This window comes from Drosophila kikkawai, chromosome X (genome assembly GCF_030179895.1).
Source record: "Drosophila kikkawai strain 14028-0561.14 chromosome X, DkikHiC1v2, whole genome shotgun sequence".
Taxonomy (NCBI): Eukaryota; Metazoa; Arthropoda; class Insecta; order Diptera; family Drosophilidae; genus Drosophila; species Drosophila kikkawai.
The window spans coordinates 15,804,500-15,824,507 of NC_091733.1; the positions used below are offsets into that span (position 1 = coordinate 15,804,500).

Consider the following 20,008-nt stretch of genomic DNA (forward strand, 5'->3'; position numbering starts at 1 on the left):
CCCCACGACGCCACCCGGCTACCTGCCGCTGTACGAAGACGTGGCAGAGGCGGAGGCGGAGGATGCCGGCTATGCGCTGATCGATGACATTAGCGAGTGGCTGCTGAGCTCGGCGGGTGTGGGAGTGGGCCCAGATGAGAACATGGATGCGGCGGGAGCGGAGAATAGCACGGCGGCAGCCAACGACACTCTGGGCTGGCTGGGTCTCGATCTGGGAGAGGTGCTCAACAGCACGCTCCCGAGCAGTCGGAGCAACGTCAGCTTTGTGCCGGCGGAGGCGGAGACGGAGGCTGCCACAACGGAGCCAGACTTGGAGACGGAAACGGAGGCGGAGCCCAGGGGCCGGTACGCGCTGCGCAGCTTTGTGGAGCAGCAGCTAGAGAGCGGGATTGGAGGCGCGGCTGCTGGCGGGGGCGGTGGCGATGCTGGCATCGCTTTGATCGACAGCGGGGAGGAGGCGGCGCTGGACAATGTGGCGGACGCGGAGACGGACTACGGCCTGCTTGGTGGCTTCGGCGATGCAGAGCTACTCCAGCGGACGGCAACGGCGGCGCGGGAAACGCTGCACAATCGAACGGCGTCCGTCAGCCACGGCTACGACGGCGGCGGCGGAATGGGAGCGGGACTGGGAGGAGGAGCGGGAGCAGGAGCAGGAGCGACGGGCGCTGGAGGAGGCGGCGGAACGGGAGGCAGCACCTTCATGCTGCTGCTAGAGAACTTTAACGATTATTTTCCTAACTACAATGGAAGCACGGTTTCGGGAACAACCACTGCCGCCTCGGGCATGGTGGTCACCGCCTCCTCCTCCTCCGCCGGCACCGTCGGCGTGGGCGGCCTGCTGATCGAGCAGAATCTGACGGGGCTGTATCTCGACGCCTATCGGCTGAACTGCACCAACGAGACGCTCAATCTGACGGATTCCTGCGCAGACATGCGTGTGGGTGAGTATTCCTCTTGCTCTCCTGGTCATAACCAGATGGTAAGACAACTTCCTGTTTGCCTCTTTTCAGTGGACCACAACTACTGGGCGCTCATCCTTATACTGTTCCCCATCCTGACCCTCTTTGGCAACATCCTGGTCATCCTGTCCGTGTGCCGCGAGCGCTCCCTGCAGACGGTCACGAATTATTTTATAGTCTCGTTGGCCATTGCCGATCTCCTGGTGGCTGTGGTCGTGATGCCATTTGCTGTATATTTTCTGGTAAGTGGCCCCCAACTATATATATACTCTCTCTCTCTATATATATAAGGATTCGTGGTGCCGAAATCAAAATGGCCAAATGCAAAATTGCCCGCCATTTGCGTTTAATTTTATCAAGTGTTGGGTCATACAATAAATAAACACGCTCATAAATAACCAAGCAGGAGGGTGTGGGACACCCAAGTCCTGCCGAAATGGGGGGTCAAGGCCAGGAGGGGGCGTGGCTTTTTACTAAATTGCGGCCATTCAAGCAATAACATTCAATTTTTGGCGCTGCCAGCATATAAATCAATGTGTGCGGTGCGAAATCGAAGGAGAGCGACTTAAGCTAAAAAACACTGCAAGAAAAAGATCTTTCTGGACATAAAAAACTCTCCAAATCCTTAAGAAATATTAAATAAATAAATGAAAATTAACTTGAACGAGTTATAATGCCTAATATACCCTCTAAATTCTTAAGAAATAATAAATAAATAAGTGAAAAATAAATGAATCATCCAGATAATTGATAGAAAAGTGAATCTTTTAAGCCCAAAAAGCACACCTAATAATGTAATTGCCTGTTTTACCCTACTCATTCGAGCTCTAACATTAAAAATTTAACACTTTACGTGTCCAAGCCACTCGATTATTTGTATTTCTTCGCCTGTAAGTGTAAGTTACAAGGAGACAGACACAGTTTGTGGGACACCCCAGGACACCCTTCGACTCGAACTGCTGTCTTGGACTGGTGCCTTTGACTTAAGCCGACGTAGTAGCTGTCATTCCCTATGATTGATTGTTCGATTGACTGACTGACTGTCTGACAGACTGCCTCCCTGGCTCCCAGTCCCGCTGGGAGTTGACTTCCGGCTGACTGGCTGGACTCTGCTCCACCAACTGACTGACTGACTGACAGATTGATGGAAGCGCCTCAGCGATCCGGGCCTTGTCCACTCTTGGGGTCTCATCAGCATGCGGATTGCGGTCCTCTCTCTCTCTTGGCTTTGCTAGGCAAATGCCGGATCCTGGAGCTGGAACCGGGATGGGCTATGCCAGATTGTTCTTTAAAAGTCATAATGCGTCAGAGCTGCCACAATTAATTGCATGTTTATTTAAAGCAAATTGCAATTGCAACTGTCAGGCGTTATTAAAATCCTTGGAAGTCTGAAAATAAAATTAACAACAGTGACAGGGGGTGGTGTTGTGCAGCCCAATGTCATTTAACAATAACAAATGTGCAACTTGTCACAAGAAACTGCCCTGTCGGCATAATTGAATGTTTGTTTAACACAAATTTATTTGCGCTTCTCTTTGGCAAATAATAAATTGCAAATAAAAAAAATAAATAAACAGGAAAAGAAGTTGAAGTTGAAACAAGCAGAAGTTTGTATTTATACTTTTTTTTACATTAATATGGTAAAAATATGTATTTGTGGCTTATTGTTCTAGATTTCCTTGTTTTCGTGTATAAAAACATTTATTAATAATTAATAATTCGAAAGTAATTAAAAAAAAAACAATATAAATATTGAAAAAAAAAAGATCAGAGACTTGGGCTCGTCCGGGAGTTGAACCCGGGACCTCTCGCACCCGAAGCGAGAATCATACCCCTAGACCAACGAGCCGCTTGAAGGAGGGGCCGTCCAGTGGGTGGTAAAAGGGAATAGAGCGAGACGGAGAGAGAGAGAGACTAGGCTTCGATGGCTAATATCTTCTGTTATTTGCCAAGTCCTATTTGCCTGCTTTTTTCGGCTTGTTGTGTCTAGAATCCAGTTAGAGCCACTGGAAGGTCAAGTGCAAATCGAAGCGGATTAAGTGTTGTTTGCGTATTACCAGCAAATTAACGGCCAGCCGCCTGCTGTGGCTTCACACACACACACACACATATTTAACCTGTCATTAAATGCATCAGTCTGGTCTGCCTGTGTGTGAGTGTCAGGTGTTAATTACGCACACCCACCTGCTGTCAGCCGAAGGTGTAATTTGTGTGCTTCATAATAAAGCGACTTTGATTTCGAGCCAGCTGCGGTTAGTTGCTCTCTCTTTCTATCTGGAGGAGATCCCTCTAGCCGTCTCTCTCTAATTCGAGAATCTACAAGCTTTCTGCACTTGAAAAAAAAAGAAACAAGTTGAGATTAGAAAGATGAACTATAATTTTATTTATAATTATAAAAATTATAAATAAATTTCAAATAATATTGTGTAGACTACAATATTTTATTAATTTTCTAAAATAAAAATAATATATAATATAATATATTTTTGATATTATATAAATATTTCTTTTTAATGCCTTATTGGTAGCCTTATTTTACACTCCCCTTTCTGGTTCTCCGATAGTTTTCCCATTTCCATTGTTGTTCCTGCTCGTCACCCATATTCGTGATCGCGAGGGACAAAGGGAAATCCCCTCCCCCGGACAAGTCCACGTACGTATTATGCGACTCAAGTCCACGGGAATTTCCAAGGGACATACCGCACACACACTCTCACCCGAACAAACACACAAATGAAAATTGATTTAGTTAAGAGGATTTGCGTCAACAACAGCACAATAAGTGGGCAGTAACACGGTCCAGTCCGAGGACGAGCTCGAGGAAATGGGAAATGCGAGGAGGAGTGGTGCCTGCGATGGGAGCGATGCTGTAGGTAGGATGGGATGCCTGGGATGAAGGTGAGGAAGATTGGGAGGCGGGTCCCCGATCCCCATGCTCTTTGTGTGCGCGCTGGCATTTGTGCCGGATAGCACTTAACTCATAAAAATGTGCGCAGCAAAGGTTGAGGTATGACCCACCCACTCCGCCCCCTCGAAGGGCGAAGCAACAAGAGAGCCCGAGGGCGGAACGAACGAGATGCCAACAATGGAGAATTATTGCTTATGACACAAGCTAACAGACAAACAACCAGGGCAAAGGGGGTGCAGGAGGTGGAGGCTCTGGGCCAGTTCTGCTGTCAGCGATGGGCGTGGCAAGGCACACACACACACACACACGCACACACTGACTTCCGCGACTACACGTTACTTATACGCCGTGTGGCACGTCATGTCGGAGGCTGCTGCCCTTCGCCGATGCTGATGCTGATGCTGATGTTGTTTGGGAACATGGCTCGTTTTAACTCGCGGCTAAAATAAATACACAAACATGTTAGCTAGTCCCTCTCCCCATCCACCCCCCCGCCAGCCTGCGAGTGGGTGTGGGAGGGTGTCGCTGGGTGTCGATGTGTGTGTGCGTGTGTGCGTGTGTAGGCCAGTGCTTTTCTATTTTAAGTGGTTGTATATGTCAGTTGAAAGCTTTTGTTGACATTCAAGTGGTCATTGAAAGTGTAAAAGCGTGCACACTGGACTGAATGGCCGAGGCAACGGAGGGAGAGGAGCTAAGAGGGGGCTCTGGCTGCAGGACTGTGGCCAAGAGGAGTTGTGCACTGTGGCAAAAATATAGAAGAAATTTTGAGATTAAAGGGAATAGTACATAAATATTAAGTAAATCAATTTCTTCAAGAAGTTTATTTTTAAAATACGACTTTGCATCCCGTTTACTTTTACCCTTTTACTTGAAATCCAGGAAAAGTATTTTGTTGGTTGGGTTACTAGTCTTTTGTTGCTGTGCATAATCCCAGTAAGCTGGCGTAGCCCTAGCCTGCGTGCTTGCTCCATGTCCAGGGCCCTAATCTTATCAGAATTGTGTTTGCTCTCCGTCTGGGATTGGAGGAATCTCACTCTTCCTTCTATTTCCACTTTCTTTTTCCTGCACGAGTAGAATCCTGCTGCCTTTCTCTCTCTCTCTCTCTATCGTATTTTTGTGCCGCTGTTAATTGCTTTTGTATGCAGCTTGACCATCGTTTTTGAGCTGACTTTTGCAGGGGAGTGGAGCCTGGGATCCTGACTGAGAGGATCAAGGCAATGCCTCGTACAGTTTTGGTAGGTAATGCCCTGCTTATGGGGGGGGGTCTCCAAAATTGCAGCATCAAATTTAAAAACCTCTTTAAAATGACTTATTTTGCTGTGGAAATATCATTTTTATTAAAGGCTCTGCCTTGGCTGCTGCCTTGGTGGTACTGTGAAATTTATTTCGCTGGCCATCATGGCGTATGAGCGATGTGAAGTGCTGGGAAAACAGCCTTAAATGGCAATTGTCAATCGTTCAAGCCTGCAGTCACTCTTCTTTCCACTCGTGCTTCTGCTGCTTCCTTTACCCACTTGAGGAGTCCGTAAAGAGCCAACAGAAATTGCCATAAATTCATGGCAAAAAAAAAATAAATAATCTGATTAATGTACACACACAATCACACACACACACACACACACTGGGCCACTCTCGGTCACTAGAGCCACTCGACTCAAGCCCACCAAAGGAATGGTCTTGGACCCGCTTCCGGCTAGAGAGAGAGAGAGAGAGGGATGGCGGAGCCGGATATGCGGCGGCGATAACGGCACTTAATCAGCATTTGACGCAGCAGCAGGCTCTTTGGGAAAAGGAAAAGCACTGCCTCCTGCCCTGTTCCCCACTTGGAAATAATCATATTTTGTGCGAGTCCTAAAAATAGAGTTGTGCCAGTGACAGGCCAAGTGTCGTCAACCTCTCTGACTCTCAGCCATGGAGCCATGGTTCCGTGAAGCCCCAGGACCAGACTGCTTTTGGGATATCGGAGGGAGGGGGGGCACCAGGGATTTGCGTCAGTGCATGTAATGGTAATGGCTGTTCATTCTGAAAATGTATTTGGCTAATCCTGAAAATTGTTAAAATCTCTATATCCTTATGATTCGATCCATTGGCTTTGAGTTTCCCCAACAAACAAGCGTCAGGTGTCAGGGAAACAGGAAAACAGGTAACTGGAAAAATTCGCAACTGCTGCAACTTTAAACTCCCCCGCAATGATTCTCGGAATTCGCCGGAATGTGCGGCATGCAGGTGGAGAGGGAGGTCGGGGGCAAACATTTATCACTCCAGGGGCAAAAATAGAACTACAAACAGGCTGGCAGAGGGCGTGGTCCACTCACCTGCTCATCGGCCAAACTACACAAAAACTGTTTCCATGTGGCAGGCAATAAAAAGAGTTTTCCCCCCGAGTTGTTCCAGAGGCAGGGGACCCAGCGAGGAATGAAGGACGCAGTCCTGGGCGTAAAGTTTTTTAATTTTAATGGCCATTTAAAAGGTTGCAGGCAAATGCTTGGCCTGGCCCAAGTGCCGTTTGAGGGAGTGAGTAAAAGGGAAGGCGGCTCATTACTGTCCGGAGGACCCTGTGTCCTAGTCCCTCAAAAGCCAGAGCCAGTGCCTCTGCATTCCCGTCAGCCACTTGAACGGCAAATAGAGAGCGGTCGGTTGGCGGCGATGCTGCCAAAGTGCCTGCAAGTGGCTAAGCAAACAGGCTGCAGCAAAAGCCAGCTGCAAACACCCGAAAAGCGAGGCGAGGTCCTGGTGATGTACCCTAGCTGATGGCAATATATTGCACGATCCTTTTACAAGGAAGATTTAGAATTGAGATATAAATATAATATCCAAGTTTCAGTTATATCCTCTCTCCTAAAATAACCCAAAACAATTATTTCTTAATTAATAAATTATCATTGATTGTTGACTATCGCTTTTGAAGTCCCTGCCATCCCTAGCCTGGGTATTTATGTGATGTCTGCTGACTACAGGACTACAGGACAACAGACTGCCGAGTGCTGAGTGCAGACTGCAGTGACCTGACCCCCAGTCAACCTCCTTCGGGGCCAGCAGCAGCAACAATTTGTTGACTAAGCCAACTTGAAAGCAGGCAGGCGCTTTGTTCGCAGCACTCTGCTGCGGTTAGTGTTAGTGTGTGTAGGGTGTGTTCTTGGTGTGTGTATGTATGGGGTGTTTCATATAAATCCCTGTCAGGCAGCGAACCACACCGAACCGCAGGCCGCACATCAATTCAAATAAATAATCCAACAGCATGAAATTGGCCGCCGGCGGAAAGTTTTCAGCAGATGAGAGGATGAGCGGATGAGCGGATGGATGGGGTTTTTTGGCCCTTTCGCTAAATGGTTGCTATCAAAAAATATGGCCTGCAATCTTCTCCAGCTTTAGCCCCGGCTGCTGTCCTTCCTGTCGCTGGCTCCTTCCCTGCCTGCCGCCATCTCCGGCCACGCATGCGAGTTAAAGCGCGCACTTCCGGCTCCGGTTGCGGGACCACCACGAACCGCAGCTTTCGGTTTCTGGTCGCATTTTCCTTTTCCCTTGTACCCCTCTTTTCTGGTTCTCCCCCTAGCCCTCCTCTTGCCACACGCGCAGCTTGAATAATTAACACAGATTTTGATTTGGCCAAAAAAAAAAAAAACCAAAAACCCCTCACCATGATCCCAGTCCCCATCTCAGGCAAAAGATTCAATCAGCAAGGAGCGGAACCCACTTTGCCGGATGTTGCTGGAGCAAAAATATTATATTACCATTTCCATGCAGATGGCTATATAAATATCCAATATCCAGGCCCAAAAATATGTCGCCTTGGGGGTAGAGGCGAGGCCTGGAAAAGTCATCACAAAATAAAATTTCCCTCGACGCTAATGACAACTAATTTGTTGGGGGGCTGAAAATAAGGAGCTGGGAAAATCTCGAGTGAGCACACACACATGTGTACGTAATATATATATAAATATATATGTATATACATATATTTGTATGTATAAATAAGCATCAACTTGGTCTTTTGGGGGCAAGTCCGAGGCTATTAAAAATGGCGCACAAAAACGTTAAAATTGTTACGACAATGACAATGGCTGCAGAGCAAGCGAGAGGGAAGAGCCCACACACACACAGACACACACACACAGAGACACAGAGACACGCATATACCCAGGGCAGACAATAAACTTAATAAATAAGTCAATTAATTGCCCTGTGCTCCTGATAGGGCCAAGACCAAGAGCAACAGCATCAAGTGGCAGTCACTTGGCCAAGAGCTGAAGCCGCCCACTGGCCCCCACTTTGCCCCGCTTTTTCCGTATATATATATATATATATATATATATATATATATGCTGTGTGTGTGTGCGTCTATTACGGCAGCCAGTTCAATTAACTTTGTCTGTCGGCGTGGCGTAAGAAAATGTATGCGAAACTCGTTTAATAGTCGCCAGCTCCTGCTCCTGCTCCTTGGCTTTGACACTGCCTTCTCCTGCTCCAGCTGCTCCTTGCTGCTCCTTGCTGTATTGCCGTGTTGCCCTGGTAACGGTAACTTTATTACCAACGCTGCAAAATGGTCTACGGCTGCTGCACTACACTGTGCAAAATCTGAAAGCCATAAATTAAAAACAAAGCTGGATTTTAGAGAGTGTAAGAAGAGGGTTGAAGCAAGCTTGAACATAATATATCTTATAAAATATTATTAATATTTTTTAAACGCAAAAATAAAGTACAAAATAATCCTTAATGAAGATGGATAATTAGGGGATAATTAAAGGAAAAATATATATATACTTTTCAGATCTTAAATACTTTTTAAATCCTAAAAAAACGAGTATTCAAAGGATATTAATATTCAACAAAATTATAATTAATTATTAAATAATCTTTTTCTATGTATTAGCCCCTTTTTTCTTGCTCTGTACCCCTTTAGTAAGGCGTGCATCTGGCAAGTGTCGAGTTTTCAGGACCTGTTCCCGGTAATTTATTGTGCCGTTGCCCTGCTGCAGCTCCTGGCTGCAGCTCCTGGCTCCAGCTCCTTGTCACACTTTATGTACATGAAATATTAAAGGGAAATGGCTGCCAGCCGCGACTGCAGCATTTGGCGACATAAACAAATTATTTGATGACTTTTACGCGCCTTGGTCCTTGCGTCCTTGCCGTTCTTTTTTTTCGGTAGGATTCTCGCTGGGTTGCAAGCCCTGGCCACTAAGTAAACTTTTATGGCAGCCATAAAATAGGCAAAAAGGGGCGAACACCCACAAACACACACGTGTGTGTGTGTGTGTGTATTATAGGATGTGGCATAAAACCGGGGCAATCCTTAGCAGCATATTTTGTTTTTTTTTTCTGCAACCGCTGTGACATTTTTATGCTAAGCAGTCGCCAAATTATGAAAATTCATAAAAAGCCAAATGTTATGGCATATTTCCAGACAGAGATAGATGCAGCCACGCATAGAGATAGCTTTGGGCCAGGCTAAGGCTCCCAGGCTCTCGGCAGCTTTGCCAATTTGAGCTGCTGCCTTTGGCCCGCTTTCCTCGGCTTTATCGCTTTCCAACTAAAATCGTTGGCGCTGAGACTCGTTTATCATCGCGAAACAACAACAACAACTACAGCTGACAAGGCTGGGAAAAGCCAGTTAGGAAAAAGGCTGCAGGGACATAGTGGATAACTCGATTAGCGGCCACATATACAGACTTTGGCCTGGCACGAAACATATTAATCGGGAAAGAACTTGAAGTTAAGCCAAGGTTTGTTTAGAACATACTCCTTAGGCATTCCCAAGGATAAAGGATATGTTCATCAAAAAAATTAGGATGTTCTCCTTGCAAAAGATACCTTATTATCGGATCTAAACTGCCTTATAATATTTATTATTTATATTATTCTGAAAAAGTCTTAATTCTCCTGGGAAAAGATACCTTCCATTCGGCTCTAAACTCCCCTTAAAGTCATCAAATTACTGTCACTTAATTTAGTGTATTTGTGACAGGTTTGGACCCTCTCTTGGCCTCTCAGCTAGATGTCATGACTTTGGCAGTAGTAAAAATACTACATATATCTACCTGTAGTGTCACCTTTTGAACTGCGACGACCCAAATCGAATGGAAAAGTTGCGAATTGTGTGCCAGAGAGGCTGACACACATCAGGAGCCTCTAATGAGACGATAATGAAGCTGTCCAACCGAACTCGAACCGAAACCCAAATCAGGAAAACTTTCCTTTCCCTCTCGAACTTGCCACTTAACTTGGCCGATACAGCAGCGGCAGTGGTGGCGGGTCATTGGCAACTATTTTCTGCGCCGCATAATGTTCACAATTTGTTACGCATGCCCGACCTGCCACGCCCCCTGCTCCAGCTATGACCCCCACCCATGCCCTCTGCGGTTGCCCACTGAAGTATCAAAAATCTGTTTGAAGTTAACAGAGAGAAAAAAAAAGAAGAAAATACTGGAGGACCCACCCTCGAAGGACAGCGCCGAAAAAGGGTTGTCAGGTCCTGTGTAGGCTTCATTCGGGAAAATTTTCTGTGTCTACTTTCGGTTTTATAATTAATTTTAAAAAGCTTTTAATGGCTGGCACGCGTTTTGTCCTAGGCCCAGCCAGCAGCTGCTCTAGGCCCTTTTCTAGGCCCAGTTTCCCGTCCTTAGCCAGGAGGTAAAGCTGCCCTCTCGAGTGCTCCTAATTGACTTGCCAATGGAAAAGGATTGCGGGGAATTGGACACCCAGGATAAGCGGAAAAATAGGATAACTAAAATATATCTATATTTATTTTTAGGATATTAATTGTATTCCCAAGGAAAATAAACCAAATATTGGTGGTAAAGGGTTCAGGAATAGAGGGAAAAGGAAGTACATCCTGCAACCAAGGACTTTGCTTACTTTGCCGTTCGATAAGCGACACACTATCTCCCGTCTCGAATGACAATATAAGAGAAGCTTGTGCCCCTACACACCTGTCGCCCACATACATTTTTAGGGAAGTTTTTCCAGTTCCAGCAGTTCCAGCCGCTGATGATGATGCTGCTGCTTGGATGAACATTTTTGGGGCCACTTTCAAGTCACTAACAATTTGAGTGATGCCCGGGGGCCGTCAAACTTTTAATAGCCGAAAAATGGGGAACAGCAGCCGCAACAGGAGCGCAGGATCAGGGATCAGGAGCGGGGACTAGATGAGCACAGGACTCGGGACACGTGCGTCAAGGCCCGGGGTCCTTTTTGGGTTCTCTGGGCTCTCCGGGTATCCTGGCAAGATGCATAAAATTGAAAACACACGCACATGGGGCAAGGTCAAGGCTCCAGCAACTGCTACAAAGTAATTCGTTTCCGCTTCCGCTTCATTACTTCCGCCGCCTCGCACTCGGAAAGCACTCAGGGAAAAATAAAAGCGAGTGGGGGGAGGAGGAGTAACAGTAAAGTAAAGTAAAATAAAATAAAATAAAATAAAATAAATCGAGACTGGTAAATAAAATGCGCAATTGACGGGCGTAAAAGGAAATGGCAGCAGGCATAGGCACACTCACCGAGGCTGCGGCGAGAAGGATACACAAGGATACACCGACACAGACGCATCGTCACCTGCCATTGCCAAATGTTTATAAGCAAATACAAACAAACAAATATGCACAGCGAATGGCGGCTGCTGATGATGACGATGATGGCAATGGTGGGTCGGAGGAGATCCTGCCGTAATGGCGGCTAATTAACGCGTCCTTCGACTCGAACTTGTTGAGTGCACCCAAAAGTCCTTGGCTCTGACCAGAGTTCTTTTTAATTAAAAAATGCTACTCTTTTTGATGGGGAGAAACACTGGAGATTGAGGAAAATTGGGAAATTTATTTAAGCAGAGATAAGGTCTTAAACGAATCTATTTTAATTCGAAATCAAGACTTTAAAAATAACCTTTTTGTATAAATAAATTAATAATGAATAAATATACAATGTATAATCTCCAACTTTCCTCACTAAAACTCCCTTTAAATATACATTTTCACATGGTAAATTGAAACTCGGCCTTTGGCAAACTGATTAACTCACATTCAGCTATTATTGGCAGATGAGTCTATATATACAACACACCCACATACTCAGGGCGTTGAAAGGATTCCCCAAGGTCTGAGCCTTTCAGCCAAATACAGATCGAGTGTACGAGTGTGTGCTCCCCTGATTTGTACAAATAGTTACTGCCGCCTGACGCATCCTTCGCAAATGTGGCTAAGCCGAAAAGTATACTAGGTGGGGCACACATCCTGGCCATATCCTTTGGCTCGCTCACCGTATCAGCGTGCAAACTATAAAAACCAGAAGCTCAATTATCAAAATGCTACGTGTGTTTGTTTGTTTGTTTGTTTGCCTCCCAGTCCTTGTGCCGGGAAGCAATCCTGCAGATGAGCGGGACAGCGGGGAATGTGGAATGTGGGAAGCTTTGTCCCTTTGGGTTTTTGTGTGTGCGCTCGCCTTTGACTGTGCAAATAGATAAATTTATTTATTTTATGCCCTGCTGCAGAAACCGCACACAAACAACGGGCAGGGTCGAAGGAGACGGCAACGGCAACGGCGATAGCATAGATATTCTCCATTCTCTAAAATAAACCAGAAGCCAAAAAAAAAAAAAGAGAGAAAAGGGACCCAGGACCAAGGAGCAGGGTAGCCGACAGCTGACTTTAAATGCCTTTATGCTCACAATATACATAAATTGAACATTTTCGAGCTGCTGCTGCTGCCTCGAAGGGGAGAGACACTCTCGCTGAATTGGAAATCGCTTACACAATACCCAAAACGGAATAGACTCCGGCTGGGTGGAAATAGGTTTGGAAAAATATTAAAAAATTCAATGAAGCTTGCAGCTTTCCCAAAGAAAAAAGCTAAAGAAGAGAAAAGAATAGAAAGAAGGGAAAACCAATTCAAAGAAAACTTTGCAAGATTAAGCCATAAATAATTCGACAAATGCTACATTTGTTTGCCAGAAGAAACCATTAAGTATACATAATAAATGCACAGATCTGGCTGGCAATGTGGCCGCCTACTTACTCCACACTTACTTAGTCGAACCCTAATCGATGGCAGGAAAGTTTTGGCGCCACCGGCAGAAAGAACAACAAACAGCACAAAAACACAAACACAAACAAGCTGGAAAAAACCTTTAGCGGAGATGACAGGAGCAGAGAGTCTGTCTTTTTATTCGCATATACACTTATGCTCTCAATGCCCAAAAACACATTATAAATTATAGTTCAGCTGCAGGCGTACGTCGCGTATACGCAATGTGCCTGACAATGGGCCACATTGCGTATACGACAGGAAGCCCCGGAAAGCTGAGAAAGCTGAGAGCTGTAAAAAACCATAGCCCCGGCACGTATATGTGTATATTCCAGAGAAGAAAAAAAAAATAACGAACGGGAGGGTGAGCAGTCGTGCGTATGTCTTTATATATCGAAAACTTTTTGCCACTTTCCTCAGCTCAACTTTTGTTATGCTCGCTTAGCCCCGGCCATGGTTCTCAGTCTGAGTCTGCGACCTGGCCCAGCTATTTTTGAACATTTCTATGCTCTGCCTGACTTTCCCTTTCACCAGGAGCACCAGGAGCATCAGAAGCACCAGGAGCATGTGGCTGCGTGTGTACAAATATGTTTCAGCTCCAGTTTCAGCTCGTGTGTTTGCCTACTTTAAACGCAAACCGATCGGAGGAGGGCAGAAAAATGAGTGCACATGTGTGCTGTGGCCATGTCAGACCCACTCGTCCCTTTTTTTTATGTGCCTTTGTGTGCTACAAATTGTTTGGCCTGGCAAATTCCTTGCGTTTTTGTTGAGGTTTTTATGGAGTCTGTCTCGAAGATGTCCATAGAGAGATAGAGTCTAAAACTAATTTGCGGCAGCAGCATGAGGGAAAAATGGGAAAATATTGTTATTGATATATGACCAGGTGGGTTGGGGAAATAAATGAAGTGAGCTTAGCTTACCTTACCTCTCTCTTTGGTCTACTTGCAGGTAAATGGAGCCTGGGCCCTGCCTGATGTCGTTTGTGATTTCTATATAGCCATGGATGTGATATGTTCTACTTCATCGATATTCAACTTAGTTGCCATCTCCATAGACAGGTGAGTGTCCGCCTTCGAGGAGATGCTAAACCTAATCCTTCATCCTATTCGATATTATTCTATTTATTTGCTCCTTTAGATACATCGCTGTGACGCAGCCAATAAAGTACGCCAAGCACAAAAACAGCCGCCGCGTTTGCCTTACGATACTGCTGGTTTGGGCCATATCGGCTGCTATCGGCTCACCGATAGTTTTGGGCCTCAATAACACGCCCAACCGCGAGCCGGACGTGTGCGCCTTCTACAATGCCGACTTTATCCTGTACTCCTCGCTGAGCAGCTTCTATATACCCTGCATTATCATGGTGTTTCTGTATTGGAACATATTCAAGGTGAGTGGGAATGGAGATATAGGATAAGGACTTATTCTTAAAGCAAAAATAGTGAGAAGTAAAGTCAATAGTCTCGTAATTGGTCTTCAAAAAAAAAATAAAAAAATAAATCACACTCAAAACCGCAGCCAATCAAAATCGGATTTTGACGAGCCGTGTGGAATCAATACCCTGCTGATCCCTGCTGACTCCTGCACAATTCACAATTTGCAATTCCTGGTTTTCGGTTGGTTTTTTTTTTTTTTTTTGTTTGCGCACATTAGCTTCTGACTGCTGACTGCTGACTGTGAGCGAATATCCGGAACATTCAAAGGATGCAAGCCTAGCATGTCCTGGCTCTTATCCCCCTACTCTCCTCTCTCTCTCTCTCTCCCTCTCTTTAGGCCCTGCGCAGCCGGGCGAGAAAGCAACGGGCGGCCAGAAAGCCCCATCTCTCGGAGCTAACGGGCGGCAGCGTCATTGAGAACATTGCCCAGACCCGGCGCCTGGCGGAGACGGCCCTGGACAGCAGTCGACACGCCAGCCGGATCATGCCGGACGAGCCGGCCACTAACACGGCCAGCGGTTCCAACGAGGAGGAGGACGAGAATGCCATCTCGCCGGACATCGATGACTGCCATGTCATTGTGAACGACAAGTCCACCGAGTTTATGCTGGCCACCGTTGTCGAGGAGACGGGCAAGTGAGTAGACGTAGGACTGCCTGAGTTGGGGGGTCTGAAACCTGATAGGAAGGATTTTCCCTCCAAATTGTTTTCCTTTTTTTTTTTACTTTATCAATATCTTTTGTGAGTCTGCAATCTTTATTTAAAATTATAATAAACTCGAGGCACTCTTTAATATTATCCATTAGGGATAAGTGCTGGCGCAGCCCTATCTGCGATGGCCCTGCGAAAAGTTCGTTGAGAATCGTCTCGCATCCTTGGCCACCTGGGCACGTGCCACAAGCACGTAATAGATAAGCCAGCACTGAGTCTGTTTTCTGTTTTCTGCTGAGTGGCCTGCAGACTGCAGCAGCAGCTACTGCCAAGGCTTCTCCCAAAATTGTCAATCTAATTGCTGGCCTCGTTCCGCAACGGCGCCACTCAATTGTCGGCATAAAAGGAGCACTTCCAAAAGGCAATTGCACTGCCACTTGCACTTGCTGCTGCTCCTGCTCATCCTGGCCATCCTGGCACTCCCCATTCAGCTACAGATCTGCCTTATTCCCGCCGCTGCCATTGAGTGCCAGCATTAAGCGCAGTCAATTAGCATCCTGATGGCCTGCTTAATCCAATAAGGACACGAAATGAAACCATTGATGACAGGCCGACTCAAAGGACGACGGAGGCAGCGACCGCGAAAGAAAGCACAAAAAAAAAAAAAATAATAAATCTGAATAATTCAATTAATGCGTCACTTAATTAAAACTCAATCTTGACATTGCGCCCCGATTTCCTGTCTTTTTTTGTGTCCTTTAAAAATGCCGCTTCCACCGATGCCGCCATGATGTCCCGATGTCCCGATGTCCTGATGGAATACACTCTGCACCACAGCAGCGTTGTGGCCCAGATCACCACACAGCCGCAATTGGTCATCGCCGATCCGAATGGTAATCATGATTCTGGTTATGCAGCCTCAAACGTTGACGATGTCCTTGCAGGCGTGGGCGTGGCCGCTGGCTCCAACGCCCCCGCCTCCGCCTCCTCCTTCTCCGCGGCCGCCATCTCAGCAGCGCCGGCAAGCAATGGCTCCCCGCCGGATAGTCCGCTGCCCAGCGGTGCCACCCTGCAGCGATCGAGCGTTAGCAGCCGCCGGAACACCGCCGATGATTCGCCGAAGCGTGGCGAGCCGGCCCTCAGGTCAGTCGGTGTCGATAACTCCAGGTATTTGGCATTTCAGTTAAAGTAGAAAATAGCCCTGAAATAGAGTCATAGTGCCTTCGAGGCAGTCCCTCCCTGCATCAAGCACTTGAAGAGCATGTCTTAGCTACACAATCAGCAGATTAAATCCCTGAAATCCAAGCCTAAACGCTGCACAAGCTTCCATTACTTAGCTCACCCAAAGGACCTTTAGGCACCTCTCCTCTCTACCTTGAAAACTAACAAAGCCACAAAATGGGCAATCTGAAATCTGAAAATAGTGCCATAATACCTTAGTTTTCCGTTTCCCAAGATTGCGTTTTCATTTTCCGGCATTTGCCAAACTTCCGTTCCGCAGCGTCGCCATGAAGCCATTGTCCTTTGTCCGCTATGGGGTGCAGGAGGCCATGACTTTGGCACGCAACGACTCAACGCTATCGACCACATCGAAGACGTCCTCGCGCAAGGATAAGAAGAACTCGCAGGCGTCAAGGTGAGTAACGGCTACCATCGCCCCTAATTACAGTTATTAGTAACTAGAGTTTGTTCGGCCTTTCTTGCTCCCTTTTTTTTTACCATGGCTTATTATCCTTGCCCCGTACGCTTGCGTGTCCATAGATTCACGATATACAAGGTGCACAAGGCCTCGAAAAAGAAACGCGAAAAATCGTCGGCCAAAAAGGAGCGCAAGGCCACTAAAACACTGGCCATCGTTTTAGGTAAGTTCAAGGGGGCGTTTTGGTTTTGGTTTTGGTTTTGGGTCTGCCATAAAATCCGTAAACCCCTCGCCTGTAGGTGTCTTCCTGTTCTGCTGGCTGCCCTTCTTCAGCTGCAACATCATGGACGCCATGTGCGCCAAGTTCAAGAAAGACTGCCGGCCGGGCCTCACGGCCTACATGCTGACCACCTGGCTGGGCTACATTAACAGCTTCGTGAATCCGGTGATCTATACGATTTTCAATCCCGAGTTCCGCAAGGCCTTTAAAAAGATCATGCACATGGGGTGATTGATCACGGGCATAGCAATAGTAACCAGGATGTGGCAAATGGAATTGGAAATGGATATGCAGAGTAGAAAAGTGTGCCAAAAGCAAGCAATCAACGCACCAAGGATCTCAGCCCGCCACTCAATTAGGCATTGGGTTTTAGTTAAGTCTCAGTTACTTGGTTTGTTTTCTGGGTTGTTTCAAAATAGCATTAAGCACCAGCTACTTGTGTAAATAGATCTGTATATAAACTCCCCCTAGGATACTACGTCCAATGGGGAGAGAGCATTACGAGCTGTAGGATAGGTACAATTTTTAACAATTACATTTAGCTAAACCCAAAGTCCCCCACACGCGCTAAACACACCCCCAAAAGTAGCCATAAGTTGTGGTTATAGGATCAGCTAGCACCCTAAGATACGATTCGCTTTAACAAAATAAACAGAAGTAGTAGAGTTTTTTTGTAAGCTGCTCCCGGACCTGTCACATATCACGAGCAGCAAGCTATATGCCCACCCACGCCCCATCCTGCCCCCCAGATCAAAAAAAAAAAAGAAAAATAATACAAATGAAAACTAATAGGTAAGCTTAGAAGAAAGCATATCTTTAAGGCCATATCGATACTTGGTGTCGGTGCCTAGAGTTAGTTAGTTATCGTATATCGGTTAACGGTTATTGGTTAACGGTTATCGGTTATCGGTTAGGTTTAGGTAGAGCAAGCGGGGCCTCGAGGTCAGAGCCCTTAACCACACACACTCGCACACTGCACACACGACGATGAATTTTCTGGATTTGAAACCGACTAGCATTTATCGTTCACAGACAGAACCCGTTGGGAATTATATGCCCAACTTGACACACACACACACACAAGCAGACTTCACAAACCAAAATGAGCCCCACAAATCAAAACGAATTCGAAGAGCCCTGACCCCGATGATGATGCCCCCGCTTACAGAGCACTTTCCGTTTGACTTTCAGTTCAAGTAGCTAATATATATAAATATATATATATATTCATACCTAAGAAGGACACACGATGTAAGCGCATTTAAAACCCAGAGGTCGTACCTAGGCTAGACACTTAGACTAGGAATTAGGGTAAGCAGCGGCGTACCTAGTACGACACCAAGGAGCGGAGAGAATGTATTCGTATTCGTTACCTATATCAGATATGTTAGTACCAAGGAGAGGCCACGATGCATAGCAAGGACGAGGACTAGAATCAGGGTACGTAGAGCGTTGCTAGAAGCAATGTGCAATGGCAAGGAGGAGAGGAGCTCCAGCTGAAGACCGAACATGGCATATATATATATATATATACCCATCGCGTATATAGTCTATAGGGTAATATCAAAACAGAGTTTTTTGAAACACGGACCAAGCCCCCGACAGACTAGATGCCCCCGGGGATCTGGCCTAACATCATCGGCATCGGCTGGCTGAGAGTGGAGTCAGAGTTCGAGTTTGGCAGGTCACGCTGCTGGGAGCACGCCCCTTGCTCTCAACCAGGATCAGGAGCAGGATGGAGGAAGCAAGGCCAGATCCGGCCGGGCATCATCATCATCATCTGTGGGCCTCGGCTTCGTCCTTTGGTCCGTGCTTTCAACAGCCGTCCTCTTAACTGTTTCTATGTGACAAATAATTGATAGACACTTACTCCTACATGTGTAGTACTTTATACAAATTCCATATATGATATGAATGAATATTGTGTAGCCGTAAGCTCGGATTATGTGTACTTAGGCTTAGGCGGTGCCCGGCCCCAATTTCCATGGAACTCGGGTACAAGCTCAACTGTTTTTATACTTTCCTAAGAACTCCAGTGTATCTCGGTGTGTGCATGTTTGCGTGACTCGGAGTGTGTTTGTTTGAGTCTCTTTTATTTTTGTGTCTTTAAGGTAAGCATAGAGTTCTAGTGGCTAGTGACTAAGCTTAGATTAAGACTAAGGAAACGGCTCTACTTTCAGATCAGTGCGCAGGCCTCCTAAGTTAGGTTCTTCCAAAGAAAACGCTTATTAATTATAGCTAATCGGTAAATGTGGAACTTGTAAGCCACAACACATCACACCAAAAGACACCACAAAGCTCTACAACAAACCAAAACACTCCAAAACACTCCACAACACTCCTAAAAATACACCACAAACACTCCAACAACACCACAAAAACCTTCAATGTTGATTTATCGAAAGTGCAGCCTGAGTTTCCGAGGCGTTGAATTGTTATCTGTTATCGTTATCGTTAATTTGTGAATGATATAGCGTACTCTTAAGACCCCCGCCGCATAATCACCGGCAAGGACATATACACATAGCCAGATCTCTGTACCAATTAAGCATATATTCATATGTATCTAACATTAGCGAAATCGCGAAAGGAAAACTGAAAAGAAAAACTATTTTAAAGCAATGAGAGAGCAAGTTTGTTTATTTTTTTTTCTAGAGAAATTATGAGAATTATAAACTAAATGAAACCGTAGGCTAAGCTCTGAGAAAAGCAAACTATTTCAAGAATAATTACCATAGCTAATGAATGTAATAATAGCGAATAACAAACAATAAAGTACGATACCAAACAGGAAGAATAAGAATACTTCAAATAAATAAAGCGAAACTGAAAATATTTCAAGGCAAAAAACAAGGAAGAACTTTTCAATTTTGGGAAAAGGAAAAAAGGAAATGGTAAACTGAAAACTGAAAACTGTCGTCTGGGGTTTCGGTAAGTACGCAGCCCACATACAAGCCTACATATATCAACATTTTATTGCATTTATATGAGCTGATAATAAAATTCCAATAAGCAGGCAAAGAAATAAAAATACTTTTGCAAGACAAAAGGGAGGGCGGGCGGATAGTGAAATCAATTCGAACAGCGCTCACGGCCGTCGCCACCTCTTGGGAAACCAAAACCGTA

General features: G+C 45.9%; 1 protein-coding gene and 1 non-coding gene across 4 annotated transcripts; one reads left to right on the top strand and one right to left on the bottom strand.

Moving 5' to 3' along the window:
• The first annotated feature begins 80 nt into the window (after positions 1 to 80).
• Positions 81 to 18,732, top strand: Dop2R (dopamine D2-like receptor). Of its 3 annotated transcripts, XM_070288628.1 has the most exons (10): positions 81 to 941; positions 1,011 to 1,201; positions 13,825 to 13,934; positions 14,014 to 14,266; positions 14,650 to 14,948; positions 15,801 to 15,856; positions 15,908 to 16,106; positions 16,465 to 16,599; positions 16,725 to 16,825; positions 16,902 to 18,732. In XM_070288628.1, exons 1-10 carry the CDS (start codon positions 143 to 145, stop codon positions 17,111 to 17,113), a joined length of 2,355 nt encoding a protein of 784 aa, XP_070144729.1. In that variant the 5' UTR covers positions 81 to 142; the 3' UTR covers positions 17,114 to 18,732. The 3 variants fall into 3 exon arrangements, with proteins under 3 accessions (XP_070144729.1, XP_017030058.2, XP_070144728.1); XM_017174569.3 differs by having other exon boundaries at positions 15,801 to 16,106; XM_070288627.1 differs by having other exon boundaries at positions 15,804 to 16,106.
• On the bottom strand, positions 2,737 to 2,808 carry TRNAP-CGG (transfer RNA proline (anticodon CGG)). Its single transcript has one exon. It is a non-coding gene; the product is annotated as a tRNA-Pro (tRNA).
• Positions 18,733 to 20,008: the final 1,276 nt, after the last annotated feature.